We start from the raw sequence: 25,683 nt of genomic DNA, 5'->3' as shown, positions 1-25,683 counted from the left end.
AGGACACGGAAAGAAAGGCCCATTCACCCATCTCCACCTCTCCGCATGGTTACTGTCTAAACTCCCCTCAATTGATTGCGTATGATCTTTGACATTAATATGAGGCTTTCGCAAAGGATAATACAATTTACACAACCCAAAGTGGTACTCCATTAGATTGGAGGGGTACTTAATACAGTAGTGATAGAAAAGTAAAGTAAGACAACCTCCCTTGATCCTGTAGACCAGGGGTATTAAACTCTTACCCTGTGAGGTCCAGATCCTGCTGGTTCTGTTCTACATGATAATTAATTGCACTCATCTGGTTTCCCAGGTCTAAATCAGTCCCTGATTAGAGAGGAACAATGAAAGAAATGCAGTGGTTCTGGCTTTGAGGTCCAGAGTTGAGCACTCTAGACCCGATTTCTTTATCCCAACTTCAACAGGACAATGTGAACAATAAATCCAAGAACAAAGAGGGTCTATAAAACAACCCACCACTCCAGTGTATGTATGGGGGTAGTGATATAGTAACCTATTAGATTTTGGCTACAAACTCAGGGGCCGCAGTTCCATTCCCTGAAAGGGCTAGCTATTTATGGTAATAGTATTCCAAATGTGTCAAGTCATTACAGGCCATCTTGTTAAGTTAATGATTCAGCACCTTGTTAAACATGACAAATTGTCAGGTTTCAGTAGCAGGCTGTGGGTAAAGTACATTACCACAAATAAGATGATCTGTATAACTTAAATGATACTGAAGCATGTCAACAGTTAGCATGTGGTTTTCAAATGGACCAAGTTCAAGACTCTGGGAGAAAATTCAAAATCAACAATTTATTTCAGCTTTCCATAGGGATTGAGTTGTCATGACAAACATTTACAAGTACTCTGTAACAGGGCCAATACAAGTGAGCATGTCAACCTTAACAAGTACACCCAGTTCCCTGACTGTGGTTCACCTAACATTCCAGTGGCACTGTAACACAGCAAAACTCTCAGCTACAAGTGAAGGACACAACACTTAGGCCTTACAGATTCAGCGATAGAAATTCAAAGCTCGTATCCGATTGAGCTGACATATGCAGCGTTTACCGTGAACGCTGTCCTCAATAAAGCGGGAACATTGCCTTGAAATGTCAATCACGCTGTAAAGCTGAACTTCAGCGATGCGGATTGAATAGTGCACTAACGCTGGACAAAATGAATAACTAAGGAAACATTTATTTCAATATGTCATGTTCTCTAGGCTGTATGTGTGTTTTTAACAAGGACCAAACACATTATAGGAAAATACAAAACTATAAAATGAACAAAGACAAAGCTGCAACAAAAAGATTGACAAAAAAAACATTTTGACATGGAAGTGCCAAGTTGGAGTCTTTGTTTCCAGCAGTACATCATAAAGATAAGTAGCCATCTCACGTTAAACTGGATGACACTTTTTAACCTTTTTTTCTTTAGTTGGCAAAACCACACAAATAACATGCATCACTAGTGTCATTGTAAAATTACTCAGAACCTCAGTTTGACCATCCTCTGAAATCATGACATTTTGACGAGCTTAAGTGCAATTTTCTGTCCTAACTCTGGCATCACATACATTGTAAATTATATGGCTTACTAGGTAAACAGGCCCATATAAACTGGTAAGAGACATCTTTCATAAACAAAACTATGGTACAGCACTTTCTTGACAAAACAAATCAAAGATCTAAATCACAACGTAAACAACAGCGTACCACTGTACAGTTTATCCTAACATATTTACAGGTTCGTTTCAATTCTCCTGTCATTTCCAAAGTAAAGAAAAAACATGATGCTGTTAAATAGTATGTTAGGCAAATTCAAGCATCACATCTACTTTTTGTTTCAAAGAAGAATTGATTTAAGGAAATTAAACCCAATAACCAGAATTTGAACTTGGTGGGCTACAAAATGCTGGTCTCCTCCTGTCTTATATATATATATATATATATATATATAACATCCTTTATTGTTTTACATAAGGCGATGATGCTCTAGGTGTCCAATACTGATACGATACATGGCCTTGATTAATGATGGCTCTTTGGGCTAAATGCACTTTTCAACAGTATATTTTTGTTCAATCACTAGTTGTATTACACACAACAAAAAGGGGGCATTTTTCTACTTCGAAAGGAACTGTGCAAAATCTGCCCTACAAAATCTGCTCTAAAGCAAAGTGACAGTGTTGCAATTTCTATTGTACAAGGTACTGGGAGATGGTAAGGGACATCTCTACACCGGTGCAGACCCTCATTTCAACATATATACAAGGCACTACGGATAGGAGTCAAGGGTCACACTGCAGGTCTCCCAACAGCCTCCTCAGCTCAGTCCGGTCGGAATATAGGATATTTGGGTAAGAATTCTATAAGAATTACCTGTGGAGGGAAAACATGTATTCATTTCACACTTTTCTTTCAGAATTGAATCTTTCCAGTAGGCCCTGCTCTACTGTACATTGCATAAATTACCATATATTTTGCATCTTATGATCTGAGACTTGTAATACTCCATATGTTGGCAAGAATCCTATTCTGTTTTAGGGGAACATGAATGGGTTATACTTACATATTCCATCATATTGCTGCTTTCACATTTCCTTTTGCTGAGTTTCCAGTGCAGGCCCAGCTAAAGAGAAGAGGTGAAAGTAAGGACAGACATAACAGCGCACACGCACAGACACCCACATACTGTCTGGGATCTCCCCTAGTGTGAGGGGAATTTAAGAAAGGCTTTAAAACTACAGTGTGGGTCATAAATATTGGCAACCTTGACAAAGATTAGCAAAATATACTTTATAAAATAAATAATACAAATACTTAGCAGGTAGCCTAGTGGTTAGAGCGTTGGACTAGTAACCGAAAGTTTGCAAGATCAAATCCCCGAGCTGACAAGGTAAAAAATATGTCGTTCTGCCCCTGAACAAACCCACTGTTCCTAGGCCGTCATTGAAAATAAGAATTTGTGCTTAACTGACTTGCCTAGTTAAATAAAGGTTAAAAAAAATTGTACGCTGAAAACTTTTGAAGATTCAATTATTTTATACTAATATGCTCAATTAAATAGATTTGTTTAAGAAGTAATACAAAAATTCTAAAAAAGATAAGGGTCAGAATATAGGCATACGTTTTCAGTACTTCAGCACCGTCCCCTTGCGAGGATAATGACCCGGAGCCTTTTTCTAAAATGTTATGAGATTGGAGAGCACAATAGGAGGGGTCTTAGACCATTCCTCCATACAGAATCTTTACAGATCCTTGAGATCCTTCATCAGTGCTTATGAACTGCCCTCTTCAATTCAAACCACCGATTTTCAATGGGGTACAAGTTTGGAGACAGATGGCCATTGAAAAATGTTGATTTTGTGGTCAATGAACCATTTCTTTGTGGATTTTGATGGTTCAAACATTTTAGAAAAAGACTGTGTCGTTATCCTCACAAGGGGAGGGTGCTGGAGTATTGATAACAATGTTTAATTACTTGCTAAACAAAATCTCTTTCTTTGAGCAATTGTATTTGTATAAAATAATATAATGGTCCCAGGCGGCTCAGTCGGTAGATCATGGCGCTTGCAACGCCAGGGTTGTGAGTTCGATTCCCACAGGGGGGACCAGTACAAAAAAGTATGAAAATGTATAGCTTAGAGGGAAATTTGTTTTAAGGGTTAAAGTTTACATGAGTTAATGACCATTATCCATCAGAAACCTGCTACCTTAACATCGCTTAAAGATGGAATGCGCAGTAGGGGGAAACAGCGCTACTGGCCACCCCACCCCACTGTTGTTGTTTGTGTTTCCAAGCTGAGGGAGCGTCGTCCAGCATGGTAAAAAAAACAAAAAGGTGTGTAGTACATATTGTGCTCTTCTATCGCAAATGGACGTCGTTGTTTCCCCATTAACGATTGCTTCACAACTGACGGAACTGTTATGGTCTTTCAGACAGACAGACAATATTCCATTTGTTCTTACCTTGTGATATAACCGGTTGTTTTCCCATTCTAACAACTTCTGAATAGATCTTCTCGCCTGTTTGTAAAGGAGCACATACAACATTGAAATATTTTCGAGTAATTACCTTGACTTCACACTCTTTTACAAATGACAATAACAGCAACCACCACATTATATGACAAAGAGACATTTATGGACTGAACTCCTTTTACCAGCTTGTAATTTCCACTTCACAATAACACTGGGTCGAGGCACCACCTTTCAGTGGCGTACCCTTCAGCTGGACAGGCCTTCAATGGTGCAATGTATCATTTTTACACACAAGTTGTTATTGCCTGCTTAAGACCAATACGGCTGGATTTGTAAACTAGCCCATGAATAATAAGTGGGCCTGCTGACTTATGTAGAGTGGGACTGTGCAGCACACATCACACGAGGGCTGATTGAGACTTACTCTCTTGTTGAGGCATATAACGGGCCACAGACTGAAGCCCACTGTACAGCAACAGCACAGGCAGCCGCAAAGAAGCCACTTCACATTGACAGGCAAGTTCTTCTTCAAGCAAGCGTTCACTCTGCTGATGCTGGTTTTAAACTCCTCTGGAGCCACCTGGAGAAGAAGCAGGAGAAGGGAGGAAGAAGTGGATAGGAAATGTCAGACAGAGGAAATGTGGTTGTAATTGGTATAGTTTCTATCTTATTGGTAATTCTCTCTTTGAGACAAATCAGCTCATAATTGTTTTCAATCATTTGAGCTTAAAATAGTTTTTCATCTGAAGCAATAGTGCTGAGCAATTTACCAAAATGTCACTTATTAAACAACTAATTGACTGATATTGGTTACATTTTTTAAATTCTATTTGGTTCAGGTTTTTTCTGTGAGCTCGATGCGCAGTTTCTCCAGAGCTAAATCAGACCAAGCCCGAACTGTGGGATGAAATAGGGAGTTGTAGTTTCCAACAGGCCAATATTCTTCATAGTTCCGTGGTAATTAACGACAATGACCATAATCCATTGCGTGCCTGGTCTGTGTGTTTCTTTTACACCGGCTACTGTACATTAGGTTAGTGAGGGGCAGACATGGAGAGGGGGAGAAGAGATAGAAGAATGTGCAATTGAGAGGGATAGAGAGCAGTTGCTTAGCGAGGTCTCTACCTGAAAAGACATGACTGATAATTGGCATTCAGCAGTCATGAATGTATGCCTTATTTACACTGAAAAATATAAAAAACGCAGCATGCAGCAATTTCAAAGATTTTACTGAGTTACAGTTCATATAAGGAAATCAGTAAATTGTAATAAATTCATTAGGCCCTAATCTATGGATTTCACATGACTGGGAATACAGATGTGCATCAGTTGGTCAGAGATTTTAAAAAAAATTTTAAAGTAGGGTCAGGGATCAGAAAACCTGTCAGTATCTGGTGTGACCACTATTTGCTTCATGCAGCACGACACATCTCCTTCGCATAGAGTTTATCAGGCTGTTGATTGTAGCCTGTGGAATGTTGTCCCACTCCTCTTTAATGGCTGTGTGAAGTTGCTGGATATTGGCGAGAACTGGAACACGCTGTCGTACACGTCGATCCAGAACATCCTAAACATGCTCAATGGGTGACGTGTCCGAGTATGCAGGCCATGGAAGAACTGGGACATTTTCATCTTCCAGGAATTGTGTACAAATCAATGCGACATGGAGCCGTGTATTATCATGCTGAAACATGATGGCGGCGAATGAATGGCACGACAATGGGCCTCGGGATCTGTCATGGTATCTCTGTGCATTCCAATTACCATCAATAAAATGCAATTGTGTTCATTGTCCGTAGCTTATGCCTGCACATACCATAACCTCACCACCACCATGGGGCATTCTGTTCACAACGTTGACATCAGCAAACTGCTCGCCCTCGTGATACTATACACACTGTCTCCCATCTGTCCGTTACAGTTGAAACCGGGATTCATCAGTGAAGAGCACATTTCTCCAGAGTGCCAGTGGCCATCGAAGGTTAGCATTTGCCCACTGTCACGACCCTGGTGAGGACGACGAGCACACAGATGAGCTTCATTGAGACTGTTTCTGACAGTTTGTGCAGAAATTCTTTGGTTATGCAAACCCAAAGTTTCATCAGCTGTCTGGGAGGCTGGTTTCAGACGATCCCGCAGGTGAAGAAGCCGGATGTGGAGGTCCTGGGCTGGCGTGGTTACATGTGGTCTGCGGTTGTGAGGCCGGTTGGACGTACTGCCATATTTCTAAAATGACTTTGGTGACAACTTATGGTAGAGAAATTAACATTAAATTCTCTGGCAACAGCTCTGGTAGACATTCCTGCAGTCAACATGCCAATTGCATGCTTCCTCAAAACGTGAGACATCTGTGGTATTGTGTTGTGTGACAAAACTGCACATTTTAGAGTGGCTTTTTATTGTCCCCAGCACAAGGTGCACCTGCCATGCTGTTTAATCAGCTTCTTGATATGCCACACCTGTCAGGTGGATGGATTGTCTTGGGAAAAGAGAAATACTCACTAACAAGGATATAAACAAATTTGTGCACAACATTTTTGAAAAATAAGCTTTTTGTGAGTATGGAACATTTCTGTGTTCTTTTATTTCAGCTCATGGTACCAACACTTTACATGTTGCATTTATATTTTTGTTCAGTATACTTTGAAGAAGTACAAAATGTGATTTTTGAATTTGATTTTGTCACCAGCATAGGCAGCAGCTCTTTAGAGATGAGTTGACTTGGAATGTAATAAAATAAAATGTAATATATACAACTGAAATATTTTATTAAAGTGAATAAATTATGGCTAATAAGTGATAAGCAGTAATGGCCAGTCACTACCATCATGGGTCTTCATAATTGTTTTATTCTGTGTTGTTACAGCATTCAACCCACATAATGCATTTAATGTTTAAAGCCAAAATCAAAAACCGTGATCATTTTTTTAATAATCAAAACTATCTCAAAAGGCACTAATCGCTCAGCAATATGAATAAAAAACAAACACCTGAAAGGGAAAGGAGGAGAAAGGCAACCACTTCTGTGAAAAACTCCTTTAAATGTTTATTTTTATTTTTATAATAAAACCTGTACTGTAGTCTACAGGATCAAAGAGCCTTAGAAAACAAATGGGTGGCCTAGATATTTGGAGATGCTATCCAGAGATCAAATCTCTTACTAGTACGCCTGTAACTTGCTAACCAATCTCGTCTATTCACGGCAGAGAGGGACTAAAGGGAGAGATAAGCTCAGTGCCTGTGGCAGCGGCCATCCAAACAACATGAATGGATGCTAATTCCTCTCTGGGTCTGTACGCCATAAAACTGGGGTCGTAATCTTTTATGACAGGATGCAAAGGTCTCTTTGCAAACAGAATAGGAATAAGGGCCTGCTGATCTGCACCCTTCAATCATCATAATTGTGACCTCTTCCATCATGTCACCATTGGTCACAATACTGGAGAGACTTTTTATTGCCCTGCACTTCCCTCTGCCTGCTCTTATCCCTTTAGCCTTTTTGTGTTTGAGTGTCTGACCCAGGAAGCTGCCCTTTCTTGTGCATGGCACAGTCTTTATTTCCTTCTTTTATCACCTGGAGCTGTGTCCCCGACCAACTGGGCTCCAAAGACGGCTTACTCATTGACAGAGCTTCACTTCAGCTTTGGATGCACCGTGGTGTGTTGCTCCATCATATCAAAAGCACTTAAGAAACGTGACAGAGGTAATTCAGGGATGGTCTGATTTGTCAAAGGGCAAATAGAACAATGGCGCCACCATAATAGCTTAAATTGCTTAATTCGCATCCCAGTCCAAATCATTTGGCAAGCACAAAACATTGCTTTGGGGAAATGCATGAGACGATACTAATGAATTGGGTTACTGTACCTTTCCTGTGAGTACTGAGGGAAACTCTGTGTCAAATTTGTTGCTCAAGCCAAACCTGTCAAAAAGAAACATACAAAAATGGTAGAGATTAAACAAACTTTCCATTGGACATGTATAAAGTACTATACTGTGACTGTGGGCTGTCACAAGGGGAACCTGGCATGGTTTTTTATGGAGATGGTATAACAGACACTGTACTCTACAAATAAATACCTATACAAATGTACCTAACACTTTACAATGTACAGACAGCAAAACAAAAATGCATTTCCTGAATAACCTGTCATGTGTTTCATTATGTGAATAGCTTCCCCTGTTGATACAATTCAATATGATGACAAGGATACACCATATGCATAACGCAGTTGTGGAGACTAGAGGAAGTATACTTGACTATTTTGATAAAAAGCTAAGGAATGGGCCTGGGGAAATGTAAGCACTCGCAAACGCATGGATGCAAGGACTGACCATCCATGATATCAAAATTACAGTTTTAACCATGTATTGCAGTTATACAGTGTTTAACATTTATCTACATTGTTTACAAACATTGGAGTAAAACAATGCTTATTTTGCGTTCTGATGGCATAGGACAGTTGAACTAAACTCATTAGGCGTTGTAATAAGTTGTATTTTTCAAAAATCAAATGGGCATAGCTAACTTAATATCATAAATGTATAGCCAAGTCCAAAATGGATTCTAGTTTTGCAGGGAGTAACGTTAGCTTAACACAGAATGTTAAATCTATGGATGGTAGCTAGCAAGCTTGCTGGAAATAGTCTTGGTTCATCACCACAATTTGAATAAGCCAGCCCTGTCAAAATATTCACTAGTTACCGTAGATGTCATGTTGGCTTGTCATTTTTGTTACAGTAGATGCTATGTTAGGCTAGTTTGCAGGCAACCAGTGTAGATAGCTAACGTTAGCTACCTAGTTCGCACAACTATAGTTACGCGAACTAAGTTAGCTAGTCAACTATAAAACAGGAATAGCAGGTAACGTTACACAATAGATCACCCTTGCCTCATCAATGAAGTCAATTGTAATAGTTTTGTCCTAATATAAGACCAGACAACTGACTGTTATTTCCACGGCCTAGTGGTAAGTTGTATTTCATAGCATTGTTGTTGGCAGGCTAGCTAGCTAGCAAGCTGATGAGGTAGAACAACATAACGAATCATAATGACTGCGCTTTGGATTGCTTACACGGTGATGTGCCCGGCCCCTCGCATAATCACAGGTTCTGGGCAATATTTAACAAGATGTTCTTCACTCACTACACGTTCATCTTCCTCGTCTAACTCATAGATGGTATCAAAATCCGCCATGTTGGGTAGTAAGACGCTCATGACGTTTTCGTCACTGCCAGCATGACATCAACAACCAGTAATGCCGCGTTCAAAACAACTGGGAACACGGGGGGGAAGAACTACCTCCGACTGGGAAAATCGTTTTGAACAGTCATCCAACTCGGGAACTCGGACCTCTTTCTTTCCGACCTGAATATCACTGACATCATGATTTGACCGAGCTCAGCCTCCGCAGAGTGTCTGGAAAAGTGACGGATATAATTTCATATCACCTAAATTTATAATTTTTTAAGAATACAATAAAGTAGGCTTCACTGCACTCTATATCCTCTTTAAACCGGTCATCTCTGTATACCCGTCGCAAGACACACTGGTTGTTGATTATTTATAAAAACCCTATTAGGCCTCACTCCCTTCTATCTGAGATATCTACTGCAGCCCTCATCCTCCCCATACAACACTCGTTCTGCCAGTCACAGTCAACCCTTAAGCACACACACCCCTGGGTCGCTCGTCTTTTCAGTTCGCTACAGCTAGCGACTGGAACGAGCTGCAACAAACAGTCAAACTGGACAGTTTTATCTCCATCTCTTCATTCAAAGACTCAATCATGGACACTCTTACTGACAGTTGTGGCTGCTTTGCGTGATGCATTGTTATCTCTACCTTCTTGCCCTTTGTGCTGTTTGTGTCCAATAATGTTTGTACCATGTCTTGTGCATTGCCATGTTGTTTTGCTACCATGCTGTGTTGTTGCCTTGTTATGTTGTTGTCTAGGTATCTATTTATGTAGCGTTGTCTCTCTTGTCGTAATGTGTATTTTGTCCTATGTTATTTTAAAAAAAAATATATATATATATATATATATATATATATATATATGTAACCCAGCCCCTGTCTCCGCAGGAGGCCTTTGGCCGTATGGTAGGCCATCATTGACTTGCCTAGTTAAATAAAGGTTAAATGAAAATAAAAAAATAATACAGATATCAATAGCAGACTACACATCAGGGGCGTCATGCACCCAAACATCTGAGGGGGCACAAAGTATGGAAGCCCCCAGTCTGGAAGATGGAGAATTTAGAATTTTCCAAAACTATGAAACATATTTTCCTGCAATCTAGAGCCTTAAACATTATGCTGAATTCTATGTTCAAAATATGTTTATTTTCTGCATATCTAATCATACTTCTTGAGCTGTCTGTATCCTCCTTAGAGGTGGTTATTTTTTTAAAGGTTCAATGCAGCCGTATTTATCTCGATATCAAATCATTTCTGGGTAACAATTACGTACCTTACTGTGACTGTTTTCAATTGAAATTGTAAAAAATAAACATATGTAGCTTCTTAGCAAAGAGCAATTTTTCAACCAAGAGTTTTGCTAGGACTGTCTGAGAGTGGTCTGTGTGGGGGAGGGGAAAACTAAAAACTAGCTGTTATTAGCAGAGAGGGTTGGAACTCTCTTTCTTATTGGTCTGGTTAACTAATTTACTCCTGGTGATGTCACCAGGCAGGCCAAAACTCCATCCCACCAAGACAGGCTGCAATCTTTTCAAACAGCTCTTACACTAAAAGGGTATTATAATAATTTTTGCAATTTCACAGTATTATTCCAAGCTCACAGTGTGGAAATATACACTGAACAAAAATATAAATGCAATATGTAAAGTGTTGGTGCCATGTTTCATGAGCTGAAGTAAAACATCTCAGAAATCTTCAATATGGACAAAAAGCATATTTCTCTCAGATTTTGTGCATGGATTTCATTGCATTCCTGTTAGTGAGCATTTCTCCTTTGCCAAGATAATCCATTCACATGACAGGCCTGGAATATCAAGAATTTGATTAAACAGCATGATCATGACACAGGTGCACCTTGTGCTGGGGACAATAAAAGGCCACTAAAATATGCAGTTGTGTCACACAACACAATGCCACAGATGTCTCAAGTTGAGGGAGCATGCAATTGGCATGCTGACTCCAGGAATGTCCACCAGAGCTGTTGCCAGAGAATTTAATGTTCATTTCTCTGCCATAAGTATCAATTTTGAGAATCTGGCAGTACGTCCAACTGGCCTCACAACTGCAGACAGACCATGTGCGTGGCTTCGGGTGGGAGAGCAGTTTGGTGATGTCAATGTTTTAAGCAGAGTGCCCCATGGTGGCGGTGGGGTTATGGTATGGGCAGGCACAAGCTACGGACAATGAACACAATTGCATTTTATTGATGGCAATTGGACTGTACAGAGATACCATGATGCGATCTCGAACCCATTGTCATGCCATTCATGTTTCAGCATGATAAGCCCCATGTTGCAAGGATCTGTACACAATTCCTTGAAGCTGAAAATGTCAGAGTTCTTCCATGGCCTGCATACTCACCAAACATGTCACCCATTGAGCATGTTTGGGATGCTCTGGATTGACGTGTAGGGCAATGTGTGTTCATGTTCCTGCCAAAAGCATGATCAACTCTATGCGAAGGAGATGTATCGCGCTGACTGAGGAAAATGGTGGTCGCACCAGATACTGACTGGTTTTCTGATCCACGCCCCTACCTTTTTTTTAAGGTGTCTGTGAACCACAGATGTTTATCTGTATTCCAAGTCATGTGAAATCCATAGATTAGGACCTAATGGATTTTTTTCAATTGACTGATTTCCTTATATGAACTCAGTAAAATATTTTTATTTATTTAATTTATTTAATTTAATTTTACCCCTTTTTCTCCCCAATTTCATAGTATCCAATTGTTAGTAGCTACTATCTTGTCTCATCGCTACAATTCCCGTACAGGCTCGGGAGAGACGAAGGTTGAAAGTCATGTGTCCTTCTTAACACAGCGCGCATCCAACCCGGAAGCCAGCTGCACCAATGTGTCGGAGGAATGTGTCTTATTCAGTCAATTTAGTATTACTTGCTTTATAAAGTGTACCAACCTTGCCAGCCTTGCCAGCACAACTAGTATCGCTTTAGAGCCCTAATAAAACAAGTTAGATTGGTCCTTTTACTACTGTTCAAATGTGCAAAAATGTATTTGAAATTTACCCATACACATCAACAACTGTTGTTTTATAGAATAACACAAGATATGCCCCCCACTACGACATGCATGTGTATCTGAAGTGCAGCCGTCGCTTAAGTAGGCCTACACATAATTTTTGCCTACCAACCAGTGTTGCCAATTTAGCAACTTAGTTGCTATATTTAGCAAGTATTCAGACCCTTCTAGCGACACATTTTCAAAAAAGCGACTAGCGACTTTTTCTGGTGTTATTGGAGACTTTTGGAGAGGTCACAGGCGGCCCAGTCCTTGCGCAGCAGTCTTTCCCAGCTGCAGTCAGAGCAGGTGATGTTCACCCCTCTGCGTCCAGACTGCAAATGAATCGCACTTGCGGGAAGCTGCCGCTGGCTGATCCCGCTCTGGCTTACATTCAGGGCTGGATGTAAATGTAAAATGTTCTTTGTCTAAAATAAATCACTGCACAAAAATCACTGCATTTGACTCACACAGCCTCAGTCACTTACTCACCTTGTCCACTGTGTGTGTGCCTCTCTGTGACATAAGCTAAACTTCTAGCTGGCTAGTTCATGTCTCAGTCTAAACTTTACACTCACAAATACAGAAAGGAGTGGGAATCAAACCCTGAATGAAAAAGGCTGGTTGAAGCCTTTTATTGGAGGTGATACACCCTGCATACTGCCTGTATTGTAAGGCTAATTTCTACGACAAACTTAGTGATGTAAAAAAAACACATGACAACTCAAAAACACACTCAAAAGGCAAAGCCTTATGACAGTTCCACCCAAAACAAGCTGCCATTTATGGTTAAAAAAATTTGACTCTGCAAAAAAGGCTGAGGCCACCATGGCATTAGCTATCGCTGAACACTGGTGGAATGTGTTCACATTAGAGAAGCATGTAGAGCTGCTTTCTCAGACTCCACTGCTGCTACCCTCTTCAAAAGATTAATGGTGTTCTAGCACCATACTTTCTGAAAAAGTTGGTCGCAGATGTGGGTGACCAGCGTTTTCAGCCTCCTCCTCAATGAGTCCACAGATGTAAGTGTTTCTAAGTACCTGGGGGTTGTGATAAGGTACTTTAGTGACACCAAGCAGACAATTGTATCAACATTTCTGGGGCTTGTTGAGTTGGAGGGAGGAGATGCCAAATCTATAGCCCGTGCTGTTGTGGCTTTCCTCGACAAGTGGTCTGAAAAAAGAGAAACTCCTGGGGATAGGGACTGACAATGCCTCTGTTATGATGGAGATTAACATTGGGGTCCATAAAGTGCTGAAGGAGGAGTATGGCCTCAAATATCTAGTTCTTATTTGCTGTGTGTGCCACTCTCTGCAGCTTGCTTTAAGTCATGCTTTCAATGACATCATCCCCCGTAGTGTGGAGTACTTGGTACGAGAGACTTATAACTTGTTTTCAGTGTCTACAAAGCACAGGGAGGCCTACAAGACCATATATGAGACCATCAACTGTGGTGAGAAACCTTTACAGATAATCAAGGTGTGTGCCACACGTTGGCTCTCTATTGAACCCGCGGTTTCACGCATTTTGGACCAGTGGGAGGAGCTTAGGCTGCATTTCGCAGTCTCCAAGTCCAGTGAACACTGCTACATGGCTGAGGTTTTATACACCAAGTCCAGTGAACACTGCTACATGGCTGAGGTTTTATACACCAAGTCCAGTGAACACTGCTACATGGCTGAGGTTTTATACACCAAGTCCAGTGAACACTGCTACATGGCTGAGGTTTTATACTCCATGTACAGTGATCCTAAAAACATTGTATCTGACTTTTTTGAAGTCAGTGCTGGGTGAGGTACAGTAGTGCTGGGTGAGGTACAGTAGTGCTGGGTGAGTGTAGTGCTGGGTGAGGTACAGTTGTGCTGGGTGAGGTACAGTAGTGCTGGGTGAGGTACAGTAGTGCTGGGTGAGGTACAGTTGTGCTGGGTGAGGTACAGTAGTGCTGGGTGAGGTACAGTAGTGCTGGGTGAGGTACAGTAGTGCTGGGTGAGGTACAGTTGGTAATCAAGGCTTTTGAGGGAGAGCAAGTAGATCCTCTTAAGCTACTTGACAGCTTGGTTAGCCTGATCAAGTCTTGAGCAGCAGGTTGCTGAATCCACTGGCAAATGTTGATGTACTCAAAGGGTCAATAGATGGATACATCAGTCCCAAACCGTACCTTGGTTACCTTTTTGAGTCAAAGGCAGCTGAGCTACACCTTGCGCCTGAGGATGAAAACAATGTCCGAAAGTGGTGTGTAGCCTTCACCATCTCCCTCACTAATGAGTTGAGGGTGAGACTGCCTGACAACATCGAAGCATTGCAGTACATGTCTGTTTTCAATGTGGAGGAAACTCTAAAGCACAATAAGAGCCCTGGAGAAATAGAAAAAATAGCCAACCTCCTTGGCTACTCCCCTGCAGAGATAGACAAGATTGTCTAGCAATAGCGTGCCATCCATTTTAGTAAAATGAGACAAAAAACACACTGGGCTTCTGGAGTGAGATGTGAAAGTTCAGGGATGCAGCTAATATCAACCCATTTCAAGAACTTGCCATGGCTGCTGTGTCTGTGTTGTCCTTGCCACACTCGAATGCTGAAGTCGAGAGAGTATTCAGCCAGATGAGTGTGGTAAAAAGCTAACTTAGAAATTGGATGTGCTTGCAGACCCTTAACCCCATCCTGTACATTCGTTATGGACTGAAGCTGTCTGGTGAGGCTTGCTATGAGCACCAGCTGCCTGATAATGTTTTGCAGCTTTTTGGCACATCCGCTGCTTACTATTTAAGTCAGCTCCCTCAGTTGCTGAACATGCCATAGAGAGCCTTGACCAAAATGACGATGACCCACTCTTTCTGTGAGCTAGCACAGTCTGTGTGTGTACGGAGGGGGGTCTGGATTTTTTTTTATACCTGAATTAGGGTCACACTAGTTACCATAATTTTCTCACATTGCCATTGACAGTTATTTCTATTTTGTCTCTTTTTGGTCCATTTAGATTGTTAATGTAGATTGTATACAAAAATGTAAAAAATGTTATGGTTAAAAACATTCATGTTCTACTGTGACTTGTTGTAGGCTTCTAAGTGGACCATAAGGTTAAAAACCAAACCAAATTAAGAACACTAAACTAAAAAACACAACTTAAAAAAAAAAAAACTAAGTGACTCCGCCAGAGTGTCTCTTTTGGGTCACTTTTGCCGGTCCCAAGCCCGGATGAAGGAGGAGGGTTGGAATTGTGACATAAAAAAAAACAAGAATAGACAGAAGAAAGTTCATTTGTAGTTCTAAACATATTTAGGGTGTTTTTTACTCACTTTTTGTCTCTCCCACGACGTTATTCCTCTCTCCTACAGCATCTATCACAATTACATGCACATGGCTAATTATGCAAACTAGGTGATGACGTCATTTAGCGACTTCTAGTGACTTTTAGGACAGACAATAGCTACTTTCCTTACTGAGGAGTTGGTAACACTGCTACCAACATGCACAGATCAGCTCGACAGAATGAGCACCAACCACTAGGCTATCAAAGATTCTTACAGGCTTCACAGCTTAAAGCTGTAATATGTAACTTTTTGGGCGACCCCACAAAATTCACATAGAAATGTGTGTTATAGATCTGTCATTCTCATTGAAAGCAAGTCTAAGAAGCAGTAGATATGTTTTGCTTTTTCTTTTTTTGCACCATTGGTTAGAGCCTGTAAGTAAGCATTTCACTGTAAGGTCTACCTACAACTGTTGTATTCGGCGCACGTGACAAATAAACTTTAATTTGATTTGACCAGCTTCAAACAGCTGAAAATGCAATATTTTTGGTTACAGAAAACATATTTCACAGCGGTTTAAACTGTACAATGATTATCTACACCAGGGGTAGGCAACCCTGTTCCTGGAGTGCCGCAGGTACTGCAGGACTTTGTTCCAACTAGGCACCACACCAAGACCAACTGAGCTAATTGATCAGTTCAGTGATTGCCTAAATTCAACACACCTGGTTTTCCAGGTCTGTTAAATAAAAAACTTGAAGCTCCTGCGGCACTCCAGGACCAGGGTTGCCTGCCCCTGCTCGACACTATACATGATTGTTTTGTCACATAAACTGAAATTAGGCTAACTATTTGAATTTTAGCATTGGTCCTACTACTGCGACATACAAAATGGAGGCCTATCTGAAATGCATCCATATACACAACAACTGTCATTTTTCCACAAGAAAGCATGCCATGTTGAACAGAAGCCTCACTAAGACTGGTAGCCCAAGATGCACTAATTAAAACAGCACACACTGTAACCATCGATTCAGGACCACGGACAGAAAGCAACCCCAGTCAGCAAGGTGAAAGGATCATGTACAATGTGAGTGGACAGCCAGGACAACAGGAGCACTATGCCAGGGATCATCTCAGAGCACAACCAATTAGGCTACATTGGACATTGTCCCTATACCAATCAAATAATACAAACCTGTATATCTATGAAGTAAAAAGCAAAGGCCTAAACTATACAATACATTCAAAAAGGTAACTTACCATTTAGATTAGTTGCAGCCTCCTTGATGCTGTGTTGAACCTTATGAGAAGTTTCTGATTCCATTCTCCTTTCCAGAGAAGTTTACTTGTTAGGTCCCTCTCAAATAACAGCTGGCCAAGCTGGGCTTTTCGTTGATGTGTTCAGAGTCTGTGCTTACTGAATACGTTCTTCAGGGTGGAGAATTAATTTTTGCACATTGCTGCTTGTGGCTGGGGTAACAGATGTGCAGGTGCTTGTTGTGATTTTACACTTGTGCTGGTGCTAGGCCCTGGCTCTTGTGAATCTTGTTGGTCAGCAGACAGCATGGGGGACATGCGGGAATTACATTGGATATTAGGTTCCTCAACCTCGGTGGTCGGGCCTGCAGGCTGGTCAGTGAACTTGGCATTTCTCTCGACATGGTGGTCCTCAGTTTTTTTGCTCTTGGCAGGTGTCAGCCATTTTCGGATATCCATGCTGATCAAAGCTCAGCCAACTAGCTATAATTATTCAGTGCCCTGCTACCAAAACTTAACGAAGCTAGTAGCTACTAGCTATCCTGTTGTTAGCTGTATCTGTCTGCAAAGGTGAAAAACATTTCCCCCTCTCTGTGAGAAAGCACAATTTATATGTGGTGAGTCCACGCCTGGATTTGCCTCCCCGTAGATCCGGCCCTGGCTTCTTGGTAGGTAGTTATGAGGTTGACAGATTGTGAACATATCTGGGCTAGCTAAGGCCTTCATAAAATGTCTAGGTGCTAAGTATTATTACAGAGAAAAAACAACAGTCTTGAACGAATTCCCACATATGATGAGCACTTGTTGGCTGCTTTTCCTTCGCTCTGCGGTCCAACTCATCCCAAACCATCTTAATTTGGTTGAAGTCGGTTGATTGTGGAGGCCAATTCATCTGATGCAGCACTCCATCACTGTCCTTCTTGGTCAAATAGCCCTTACACAACCTGGAGGTGTGTTGGGTCATTGTCCTGTTGAAAAACAAATGAGAGTCCCACTAAGCACAAACCAGATGGGATGGCGTATCACTGAAGAATGCTGTGGTAGCCATGCTGGTTAAGTGTGCCTTGATTTCTAAACAAATCACAGACAGTGTCACCAGCAAAGCACTCCCACACCATCACACCTCCTCCTCCATGCTTGACGGTGGGAACCACACATGCGGAGATCATCCGTTCCCCTACTCTGCGTCTTACAAAGACACGGCAGTTGGAACCAGAAATTTCAAATTTGGACTCATCAGACCAAAGGACAGATTCCCACCATTCTAATGTCCATTGTTTGTGTTTCTTGGCCTAAGCAAGTCTCTTCTTCTTATTGATGTTCTTTAGTAGTGGTTTCTTTGCAGCAATTCAACCATGAAGGCCTGATTCACGCAGTCTCCTCTGAACAGTTAATGTTGAGATGTGTCTGTTACTTGAACTCTACTCTGTTAACTTCACTTATAAATCATTCTATCACAATTCCAGTGGGTCAGAAGTGTACATACACTAAGTTGACTGTGCCTTCAAACATCTAGGAAAATTCCAGAAAATTATGTCATGGCTTCAGAAGATTCTGATTTGTTAATTGACATCATTTGAGTCAATTGGAGGTGTGCCTCTTTGCTTGACATCATGAGAAAATCAAAAGAAATCAGCCAAGACTTCAGAAAAAAATTATAGACCTCCACAAGTCTGGTTCATCCTTGGGAGCAATTTCTAAACGCCTGAAGGTACCATGTTCACCTGTACAAACAATAGTACAAAAGTATAAACACCATGGGACCACGCAGTCGTCATACCGCTCAGGAAGGAGACATGTTCTGTCTCATAGAGATAAACATACTTTGGTGAGAAAAGTGCAAATCAATCCCAGAACAACAGCAATGGACCTTGTGAAGATGCTGGAGGAAACGGGTACAAAAGTATCTATATCCACAGTAAAACGAGTCCTATATCGACATAACCTGAAAGGCCACTCAGCAAGGAAGAAGTCACTGCTCCAAAACCGCCATAAAAAAGCCAGACTACACTTTGCAACTGCACATGGGGACAACGATCATATTATTTGGAGAAATGTCCTCTGGTTTGATGAAACAAAAATATAACTGTTGGGCCATAATGACCATCATTATTAGGAAAAAGGGGGAGGATTGCAAGCCGAAGAACACCATCGCAACCGTGAAGCACGGGGGTGGCAGCATCATATTGTGGGGGTGCTTTGCTGCAGTAGAGCCTGGAGCACTTCACAAAATAGATAGCATCATGAGAAAGGAAAATTATGTGGATATATTGAAGCAACATTTCAAGACATCAGTCAAGTTAAAGCTTGGTTGCAAATGGGTCTTGCAAATGGACAATGACCCCAAGCATACTTCCAAAGTTGTGGCAAAATGGCTTAAGGACATCAAAGTCAAGGTATTGGAGTGGCTATCACAAAGCTCTGACCTCAATCCTATAGAAAATCTGTGGGCAGAACTGAAAAAGCGTGTGTGAGCAAGGAGGCCTACAAACCGGACTCAGTTACACCAGCTCTGTCAGGAGGAATGGGCCAGAATTCACCCAACTTATTGTGGGAAGCTTGTGGAAGGCTACCTGAAGCGTTTGACCCAAGTTAAACAATTTAAAGGCAATGCTACCAAATACTAATTGAGTCTATGTAAACTTCTGACCCACTGGGAATGTGATGAAAGAAATAGAAGCTGAAATAAAAAAAATTTTACTCTGATTAAATGTCAGGAATTGTGAAAAACTGAGTTTAAATGTATTTGGCTAAGGTGTATGTAAACTTCCGACTTCAACTGTACATATGAGATGAGTAAACTAAGATATGTAAATATTATTAAAGTGGCATTATTTAAAAGTGACTAGTGATCCATTTATTAAAACTTCTCTGGTCTTTGTGGTTGAATCCGTGTTTTAGATTCACGGCTCGACTGAGGCACCTTACAGATAATTTTATGTGTGGGTTACAGAGATGAAGTAGTCATTCAAAACTCATGTTAAATACTATTATTGCACACAAAGTGAGTTTATGCAACTTATTATGTGACTTGTTAAGCACATTTTTACAATTGAACTTATTTAGGCTTGCCATAACAATGGGGTTGAATACTTATTGACTCAAGACTTTTCAGCGTTTCCTCAACATAGTGTGGAATACACATATTAACAATAGCCTAAATGTAGGCTAATTTTGCTGGTGGGCAATGATGAGATTCGGGATCTTTTCCCCACAGCATCTTATCCCCCACGTGTTTCCATGGCAAATCCATTGTTTTGACCAGTTCCATTGACCTCTTTACTGCATCTATAACAGCTAGTTCTCAGTTTTCCCCTCCCCACTCAGACCACTTCCAAATAGTCAGAGCAAAATTATTGCTTGAGAAATTGCTCTTTGTTAAGAAGCTATTTGTTGTGTCTCTTTAATTTAAAGTTCAAATTCAGCCGTTTTTATGTCAATATCAAATCATTTTTGGGTAACAATTGAGTACCTTACTATGATTGTTGTAAATTCAAATGGTCAAAAAAATATAGCTTCAAAGAGCAATTTCTTTAGCAATCATTTTTCTAGGACTGTCTGTGAAGGGTCTGAGTGGGGAGGGGAAAACTGAAAATGATCTGTTATTGGCAGAGGTTTGGAACTTTCTTATTGGTCTATTAATTAATTTACAGTCAGGCAGGTCAAAACTCCATCCCACCAAAACAGGCTGAAATTTCAGGCGGTCTTTTCAAACAGTTCTTACACTAAAATGAATTATCGTCATTTTCATTAAAACAGCCTCAGTTTGTTGGGGCATGGACTCTACAAGGTGTCGAAAGCGTTCTACAGGGATGCTGGCCCATGTTGACTTAAATGCTTCCCACAGTTGTGTCAAGTTGGCTGGACGTCTTTTGGGTGGTGGGCCATTCTTGATACACGCCGGAAACTGTTGAGCATGAAAAACCCAGTAGCGTTGCAGTTCTTGACACCTGGTACCTACTACCATACCTAGTTCAATGGCACTTACATGTTTTGTCTTGCCCATTCACCCTCTGAATGGCACACAGACACAATCCATGTCTCAATTGTCTCAAGGCTGAAAAATCCTCCTCCCCTGTCATCTCCACTGATTGAAGTGGATTTAACAATTGACCTCAACAACGGATCATGGCTTTCGCCTGGATTCACCTGGTCAGCCTATGTCATTGAAAGAGCAGGTGTTCTTAATGTTTGTATACTCAGTGTATATGAAACACAGGAAAACAGGTTTGTTGAGGTTGTGCACTTTTATACAGATCTCTTGCAAGTTTTTGGAGTAGGCCTAGGCTAGGTTATGAGGATGTTATGAGCCATTTCAATGACAGTCTTGGGTGACCTTTTTACAGGTTCATGTAATATAACCCCATAGGCTTGAACCTACATTGAACCTATCCCAATGAATAGATCACTACTTATTTCCCCATATTAATGGCTCAAAGGTCAACATGAATTGAGAAGACAGTTTGACAGTTTGTGGACAAGCATAAGTAGGCCTAGTCCTAGACTACAAAGTCTACAACTTGACACTATATAGAATTCCGTTACAAAAAGTGACTGCGTAGCTGTGTTGCTTTGGCCAATAGCAACATTTTTGGTGCAATCTAAAAATAACAACTCCAAAACGATGTGCCATTATTCACATGAGAAGGGCTATAGGTCTAGGTCTTTTTTAATTGAGAGAGATTTAAAATATATATATATATATATTTTACATGCACATCACCAATCAAATATTGCCTTTGACACATGCTGGGTGGTCAGAATTAACTTTAATCCCATCCTTATAGTTTGGAAAAGAAACAGAAGGGCGATAAACAATTTAAGAGCATGTTAACTGCAATAGCCTAATGAATGAAGCCCTTGATAAATCATTTGTATGGTTTTGAAATATCAAATATATACATCAACAATAAAGTGTTTTAGAAAACAGTAAGCCTATGCACACTCACATTCCTGTTATTATGCAGTAGTACGCTGTACGTTTCCAGTCAATGAAATAAGTAGAAAACGATATAACGTTATTGCAAAAAAACACATTTTATTTTCATTTTGAACGTGGCCATCAGACAAACGTTCTACCCGTATCACTCTTAAAACCTGCCTCACTTCACTGTATTAAGGAAGTGTGCTTTGCAATCAAATTGGAGCAGAAAATGCTAAAAGTTTGTCAAACAGAAACTCCAAATTAAAAATATGCCTTTTCTGTCCAGTTAAACTTCAAATAAAATGTAATGCCTACGTGATTTCTCATTTTATTAACAAACGTATACACCTTATCACATAGAGAAAATGATATTGCCTATCTCAATAACTCAGACACAAACAAACATGTTAAGCATTACATTTCTGAACCATACATTTATTTTTTGTATGTTTTTATTTTATTATTAGAACTATTCTATAAAAAAGTATATTTGAAGAGCCTCCAGCATTTCGTTGCAATTATAAATCATCTTGTTTCTCGACTTCTCGTAATCCACAACATGTGCTTCAGGACGTCTGAGTAATCCATTGGGAGCCAAGTCTTGCGGAACTGTCCTTTCAGCGTGTCGGAGTGCTCAGTTATGTTGGATGGTCCAAATTCGATTCTACTGAGTGACAGTAACTTGCTGTATGTTCCTAATAGATGCCAAGGTGTTCATTCCGGGGGGTGGGTAGAGAGAGCCGTGAATATCCGACGGACTGAGTGAGCCTGGTACCGGAAGAGGACTCACTGATCCCGGGTCACTGTGCACTGATCCTCCGCTGCCATCAGATCCCATTTTCTTTTTGATTAATTTCCTTTCCTTGGCTCGGCGATTTTGAAACCAGATCTTCACCTGTAAATGTAAAAGAAAAATGTGTCAAAATTGGTATTTCGTTTGATATTTGATTCATCATTTGATTTAACAAGCCTAGGGCCATAATGCTCTATCATGAATTGGTATTGACCTACCTGTCGTTCTGAAAGGCCAAGGTTCCCCGCAAGTTCCGACTTTCTTCTGATCGTGATGTAACGATTAAAATGGAACTCCTTCTCCAGCTCCAGTCTCTGGTGGTCGGTGTAAACCACTCTGTATTTCTCCTTCGTTCTTGTTTTGCCTGAAATTATGAGAAGTTATGAGAATTCAATATGCTCCGTAGGCCTAATTTTTAAATAGGCTAGTCACAATGAACATCGAATACTTCAATATATAATATATAATGGAGCAATAGGCTATTTAAACTCTGAAGTTCATTCTTGTTTTAAATTCACTTTTATAGCAGTAATTTGAGGTATTTATAGCAAGTAGGTTTAATACTAGAGAAATAGGACAATCAACAGGTTAATTATCAATGCCTATTAAACTTTACGATTCGTTTATCTAACACATCTCAAAATGTGTATGTAGCATCTTTAGGCTCTATCAACTGAAGTGGTGGCTATCATGTTAATCTAGATTGTGTTGCTTTGTTGGTAGATATGCAAATTGAGCCACTGATCTTTTGATCTCACTTTTTGAACAAACTGCAGAACAAAGAGTCTCAGAGATATTACCTAAACTCCATTGAAGTGTTAAGAGGCAACACACGACAACACAAAGGACTAACAAGGCAATACTATCTCAGACATTTCTCTAGCTTGGATCAGGTTGCTTTTGTTGATCAATATATCATAACCACATACACTTTTATCAGGTAGACAATATTATTAGTCGTTTTGAACAACATTGAAACATGTTGATATTAATAGTTATAGCTATAGGTCATGCTTGACACGTTTGACAAGACCCGGGATAGCCTCCTAGAATGAAACACTTGACAGCACGTTTGATAAGCTAGCCTAATAATACAAATACAGAATAAGACATCTAGGCTAAAAGAATTTCAGGATTTTACAGTGGTTCGTTTTATAACCAAGTTCATTAATAAGCTATAAAACGAAATATACGAGTTAATTTAGGCTTATGTTACTATTACTTAGTCTAATTTATAAATATAGGCCTAAAGTAAACGAATTCTATTTTCTACATGTTTAATTTCTAGCGAATTAAGAGATGCTTAGCTTTATTGCCAAGTTATAGAGCTTTGTTTATATTCGTCAAAGACCTTTCTTTATTTGCTGTGAAAAACGTCACCCTTTCCGGCAATAGAACTCGAAGAATGGGAGCCGAGGAATACACTTTGGTGCATATCAAAGTAAAATGAGGTGTTAAAAGAGACCGAAGCCTGAATATGACGGATAACCTCAAAACCCGAGACAATGTAGCAGGAAAAGTAGACCTCACATCTAGTTTACGGGAGTCGAGAAATTAGCATTACAAGTGCGCCTGGCGCCGTTTCAGATCTTGACACCTTCACCGTTTCCTCCACAAGGCTAAAAGCCTGTATCAGAAAATAACTAAGATGTTAACGTTTTAATTAATATCATAGTTTATCAGACTATTATCGCTATTGTAGGCCTATAGTTGCGTTGTCAATAATGCATTTGACAAATTCGATCTAGAGCCTATCATTTTCCTCCTTTCGCTTTTGAGTCTGTTGTGATTTACAATTTAATGCCTTGAAGTTGCATTTTACAGTATTCAAAATGTGTCCAATACAAAAATGTTACATGCGACTGTGTGATTTTGGTGACATCTAATTTAAATCATGATTAGATAATGTCATGTTAGTGCTTCCTTTTATTCGTTACGAATCTCTCCACAATGTTACCACAATGCACCCATTACGCATGAGGTTATTCGTTTTTACGGTGAGATTTATCACTTAAAGTATGCAATAATTTTTTATATTGTATCAATTTTCTAAATAGTACCTGTTGCACTTGCACAACTTTTATGAGCCAACACCAGCAGTTTTCACAGCACACGGAGAAAAACACAACAATTCCGATTCTTAGCAAAATATAAACATGTGGTTTGCCATGAGTTGATGATGTGCACGAATGATTTTAATAGTGGCATGCATTTCTTGGCTCAAGCTTGTGACCTTACTCACCCGTGGAAGATGATTGTACCGTTTTGTTCATCCACTGGTAAGAAGAATTGCGCCTTTCTCTATCCGGGGAAAGTTGAGCAACAGAAATATTATCTGGAGGTGGTTGCAATACTGCTGACCCTGGCGCGTGCATGGGATTGTATTCAGGTGAGCAATAGGAAACTTGTCCCGGCGATGAGTTGTTCATGGGCGTAGGAATAGTGTTAGGAGGACCCAGACTATAGGCGCCCCAGTCCTCTCTCGGTGCGCCATAAGGAGCTCCCCAAGCCCCCGAAGACTGTGCGTGCGTATCCATGTTTGGCACATGATGGTATCCAGTAAAGTCGGAATATTGTGGCGTGGGAACAAAGTTCTGTGGTGGGATGTTGATGCCCGATCGTCTTGCAGGTCCTTGGTGATACATGCTGCCTTCTTTATCCAAAAGGTATCCCACATGCATGATTTGAAAACAAGGGACAAAAGTGACTTTCAAGTGTACATAGTTGCCCTGCAACTGCGTCAAAAGAAATCAAATAACAATCCTCTTGCTGTGGTTATGTTGCGTATAGTCCAATGGTGCAAATTAAATGCGAAGTAGTTCCTGACGTGATACTGTCTCACAGGATGTGGCTCTGTTGTCAAGGTGGTGGTGGCAAAGGTATACTAAGGTCTTCCTTCCTGACGTCAGAAGAGTCTTCAAACCCCGACAATTTGCATTCAAATGACGAGTCGATTATGCTGGCGAACCCACTGTCCTCTAGCGCCTGTTTTACGCATCACCCCAAAAAAGAGCAAACTCCACTCCCAAATCTGAAATCTTGGCGCCAATAATCAAATTTATTGCAAAAGTGAATTGCAATTTCTCCAACAAACAATATGCTTAAATGGATATGCTCCTGAACACGTTATGACTTATACATATCTCTCAGGCCAATTGAAGTGTCCTAATTTAAGTGTGCTTGCTATATATTTTCTATTTTGTGCCAGCAGCATGCCACCCTGCATACCGCTGCTGGCTTGCTTCTG

At 40.5% G+C, this 25,683-nt stretch overlaps 1 protein-coding gene and 1 pseudogene across 1 annotated transcript; both read right to left on the bottom strand.

Moving 5' to 3' along the window:
• Positions 1–796: 796 nt before the first annotated feature.
• On the bottom strand, positions 797–9,548 carry chic1 (cysteine-rich hydrophobic domain 1). Its single transcript, XM_024382851.2, has 6 exons — positions 9,065–9,548; positions 7,857–7,911; positions 4,414–4,569; positions 3,978–4,034; positions 2,578–2,637; positions 797–2,387 (listed from the first exon to the last, which is right to left on the bottom strand). Exons 1-6 carry the CDS (start codon positions 9,205–9,207, stop codon positions 2,337–2,339), a joined length of 522 nt encoding a protein of 173 aa, XP_024238619.1. The 5' UTR covers positions 9,208–9,548; the 3' UTR covers positions 797–2,336.
• Positions 9,549–21,792: 12,244 nt separating this feature from the next.
• On the bottom strand, positions 21,793–25,453 carry LOC112220633 (annotated as a pseudogene).
• Positions 25,454–25,683: the final 230 nt, after the last annotated feature.

Source organism: Oncorhynchus tshawytscha, linkage group LG21, assembly GCF_018296145.1.
Source record: "Oncorhynchus tshawytscha isolate Ot180627B linkage group LG21, Otsh_v2.0, whole genome shotgun sequence".
NCBI lineage: Eukaryota > Metazoa > Chordata > Actinopteri > Salmoniformes > Salmonidae > Oncorhynchus > Oncorhynchus tshawytscha.
This window is presented reverse-complemented; position numbering and strand designations above follow the sequence as displayed.